Source organism: Lycium barbarum, chromosome 3, assembly GCF_019175385.1.
Source record: "Lycium barbarum isolate Lr01 chromosome 3, ASM1917538v2, whole genome shotgun sequence".
NCBI lineage: Eukaryota > Viridiplantae > Streptophyta > Magnoliopsida > Solanales > Solanaceae > Lycium > Lycium barbarum.
Window position 1 is genome coordinate 113,154,096 of NC_083339.1, and position 4,532 is coordinate 113,158,627.

Genomic DNA, 4,532 nt, shown 5'->3' on the forward strand with positions numbered 1-4,532 from the left:
CGGACCAAATGGAAGACTTTGAAGATATTTCCATGACCGAATATGATGTGGGGGAAATTAACGAAATGGTTCAAAATTGGTGATTTTATTATTCTACTATTTTTGTACAACTCATGTATTTTTTGCAAGTTAAAAAAAATACAACTTGCAAATAAATGTTATCCAAGAATGAATAAAATATATGGCTCATTGAGCTTTCTTCTATTTACCTGTGTTCATATTTTTACTTTTATTAAGTTAGGAATATACCTAAAATATATTAAGAATATACTTATAAGTATATTAAGTTATATAGTATACTTAAACATATATAAGTATATATAGTACATATAGAAAAAATAGTATATATAGTATATAAGTATATATAGTATATATAGTATATAAGTAAGTATATATAGTATATATATTAAGTTATACACATATATAAGTATATATAGTATATATATTAAGTTATACACATATATAAGTATATATAGTATATAAGTGTATATATAGTATATATGTATATATAGTATATATAGTATATATGTATATATAGTATATATATTAAGTTATACCTATATATAAGTATATATAGTATATAGTACATATATATAGTATATATATATACATATATATAGTATATATATTAAGTTATACATATATTTAGTATATATATTAAATTATACATATATATGTATACGAAAAACACTATTCTGTATTGCTGACTTGCTGTTAGTCAGTAAATATTTAAACTTTAATTATAAAGTTGTATAACATATGTAAATATACCTACAATATACAAATAAATACTATAATATATATATATATATATATATATATATATATATATATATATATATATATAATACAAAAAAAAAAAAAATTTAAGCACTCCAAACCGGACCGGTTCCTGTTTGGAGTTTAAAACCGATAAACCGGAACCGGTTAAGCGGTTCCGATTTTTTAACCGAAACCGGCCGATTAACTAACCGGTTACCGGTCCGGTTCCGGTTGCCACCTTTAGGAAGAAGGGAAGAAAGAGCGGCAGAAACTAGAAATATTCACAGGTTGCCACATCAGCAGAAACTCACACGAGTTGAACAAACTTAAGATTTGGAACTTTCTACTTCTCTGAAAGCGGTCCAGCTGTCGCATTAAACAGCCGCCCATAGGTTCTTTTAAACCCAGCGTGTCTCCTCATCACCCTCAAAATCCCGTGTTCTTTTCGTCATAAAAACTTTTTAATTTCAATGCTTCAGTCATCATAGTGTATTCTATTCTACTACAGTAGCTTTCATAATCCTGCCTCCACTATATATAGAAATCCCACTTTTCAGATTCACCCGGTCAAAGCAAAAACCTCTAACTGAAACAATATCCAACACCACTACAGTACTTTTCACTCTATCAATCAGTGATTAAAAAAAAATGGACATCTTTCGAAGCTATTATTCGGACCCACTTATAGAATCATCATCATTTTCTGATCGTAGCAACTCCCATAGCGGAGCTAATCTATCTGATGAGGAAGTTATGTTAGCTTCAAATAATCCGAAAAAGCCAGCAGGGAGGAAGAAGTTCCGGGAAACTCGACATCCAGTATATAGGGGAGTCAGGAAGCGAAATTCTGGCAAGTGGGTTTGTGAAGTCAGAGAACCGAATAAGAAATCAAGAATTTGGCTCGGCACTTTCCTAACCGCAGAAATGGCGGCCAGAGCTCATGACGTGGCAGCTATAGCATTAAGGGGTAGATCTACTTGCTTGAACTTTGCTGACTCTGCTTGGAAGTTGCCTATCCCAGCTTCCTTAGACGCCAAGGATATTCGGAAGGCGGCGGTAGAGGCCGCCGAAGCTTTCCGGCCATCAGTGCCGCAAGGAGTTTCAGGAGAATCTGGCAGTATTCCTAAAACGCCAGAGAGTATGTTCTTTATGGATGAGGAAGCGCTCTTCTGCATGCCGGAATTACTTACGAATATGGCGGAAGGATTAATGCTACCTCCACCTCAATGTGCAGAAATCGGAGATCATGTGGAAGTTGATGCTGAGATGCCATTATGGAGCTATTCTATCTAAATGATTCTGTTCCTTCTTAATGCATGTTGGACAGTACTTTATGACCTTCCTTATAAGTGTAATCAAAGATGCAATCAGAATATTAATGCTCCGAGTGAAGTTCCTTAATGCTCCGAGTGAAGTTCCTTAATAAGGTACAAGTATTGGATATGGTGCGAATTAGGACATTTTGTGCTCAATATTTGATATGGTACAAATATTTGAATATTTCGTGCTCAATATTTGGACATGGTACGAATGTACAAGTATTGTAATGATGTAGAGATTAGTATTCTAAATTTGTAGTAGCATTAACAGCCCGTTTGTATTGGCTTATAAGTTAGTTTAACTTATTTGGTTGTTTGATAAAATAGAAAACACATTAAATTAAGGAAAATATTTTTCAATTTTCTCATGTTCGTTTGGTCAAATTTTTTGAAAAATATTTTCTTTTGAAAAATAAGTTTCTCAAAAATAGGGAAATGACTTCGCTAATCAAAATAGAGAAAACAAGTCAACAATTGACATTTCACCAACCACTCTACCACCACCCAATCCACCTCCCAACCACCAAACCCCAGCAACTCCCACAACCCCACGCACCCTCCCCCACCCCCAACTTTTTTTAAAAAAAAGTTTTAAATTTTTTTGGGGGGGATTTTCTACACCACCCATGCCCTCGCGCCCTCCCGTGGGACCCCCCACCTACCCCTCAAAAACAAAATTTTTTTTTTTAAGAAAAAGTTTTTTTTTTTATCTTGGTTTTCTACTACCCCTCCCCCCCCCCCCCCCTTCCCCACCCGGCCGAACAACGACTCCAAAAAAAAATCTTTTAAAAGAAAAAGTTTTGAAAAGTTATTTTTTTATATTTGGGTTTTCTACTACCCTCCCCCCCCCCCCAACTAAGGGTGCGGGGTGGTGTGGGATAGGGGTGAGTGAAAATGAAGTGGTTGGAGGGTGGGTGGTGGGTGGCGGGGTGGGATTTTGTTGGGGGGTGGGGTGGTGGGGTTGATGGGGGCATGGGAGGTATTTTCTAAAAATTATTTTCTGCCAACCAACCGAACATAGGAAAAATAAGTAAGAAATTCACTTATTTTCCACTACCCAACTGAACACGAGAAAATAAGTATAAATACACTTATTTTCCAGGAAAATATTTTCCTTGGAAACATTTTCCTCCATACAGAACACACCCTAAGTTAAAAAGTGCTTAAAATAAGCAAAAATCAAGAAGTTGCTCTACCCCAACTTATTATTATTCTTATTATTATTATTATTATTATTATTATTATTATTATTATGCTTAAAAGCCATTTTGGTTTAACCAACAACTTTACCCTTTTATCCCTTATATTTTCTATTAATGCAATACTACCCTTACTTCTAAAAACCCTTTAAGCATTTTTATTCAAACATGTAACTGCTTATTTATAAAATAACTTTCAGCACTTAAAAAGTACTTTAAGCACTTATGCTTAAAAATCACTTTTTTTTTAGCTAATCCAAATGGGTTCTAAGAAAGTGGTTCAGGCTAAAAGAAAAGGGTAAATATGTTTGGCACAACCACAAATGGCACAACTTGGCACAATTCCACCTTTTTAGGGGTATTAATGTAATTCCACATGGCATTTGAGGGTGTACAAGTAAATTTCTTTTTTTTTCTATCCCATTGATACCATTTCTGAAAAGTTAGAGGGAAAAGTCAAAATAATTCAAATTTTACTCTCTCTTTCTTCAAGACCATAATTACTTTTTCTTCTCAATAACATTCAACAAGAAAAACGTGCAATACACCTATTCCAAGTACATCAATTTACCTATTGTATTGCTTCATTGTGAAGCAAATTAAAATAATAAACTGTTGAAGACCGCAACAGTGGAGTAGTTTTTTATTTTCCATATTTCTTATGGATGGTATAATTATAGTAATAAAAAGTAAGAGGAATAAAAAAAATGCATATTTACATGCCTATTTTAAAAAAAAATACGACTCCAAAAATATCTTCATTGGATAAATCAGATAATTATCATATGCAACATATTGTTGACATGTTAAAAAAATTCAAGCTCAATCCAATGGCTAAGGAATTTTTTCTTCCTTCTTATAATAATCGTGGTTGTGATTAGATGCTTCTCACTAACTTTGTACCGGCTAATAATACTGATGGTTTTCAATAAAATAAAAGGGTATAGATTTTGTTTTTTTTTTATTCGGATTAAATTTTTTTTTTTTTTTTTTGGAAATTGATGTTTTTGCTTGTTTTGTTTTATGGGTCGATTCAAAATTGAATTAGTGCAAATTAACTAAGATTAGATTAGGATTGAGTAGAAAAAAAATTTGCTAAGAGTTGATTTAATTTCGTGAATTTAAAAAAAAAAACGTATGTAACAAGTAGTCAACACTATGGTTGGGATGAAAAAATGAATCAACTAGAACATAATCTAATCTAAAACCTAACATTTTCTTCTCTCTCTACATGGAGGCCTGGGGGCGTAGC

General features: G+C 33.0%; 1 protein-coding gene across 1 annotated transcript; it reads left to right on the top strand.

Moving 5' to 3' along the window:
* Positions 1 to 1,055: 1,055 nt before the first annotated feature.
* On the top strand, positions 1,056 to 2,449 carry LOC132631858 (dehydration-responsive element-binding protein 1B-like). The gene has a single exon (XM_060347567.1). The coding sequence runs from the start codon at positions 1,411 to 1,413 to the stop codon at positions 2,053 to 2,055; it is 645 nt and encodes a 214-aa protein (XP_060203550.1). The 5' UTR covers positions 1,056 to 1,410; the 3' UTR covers positions 2,056 to 2,449.
* Positions 2,450 to 4,532: the final 2,083 nt, after the last annotated feature.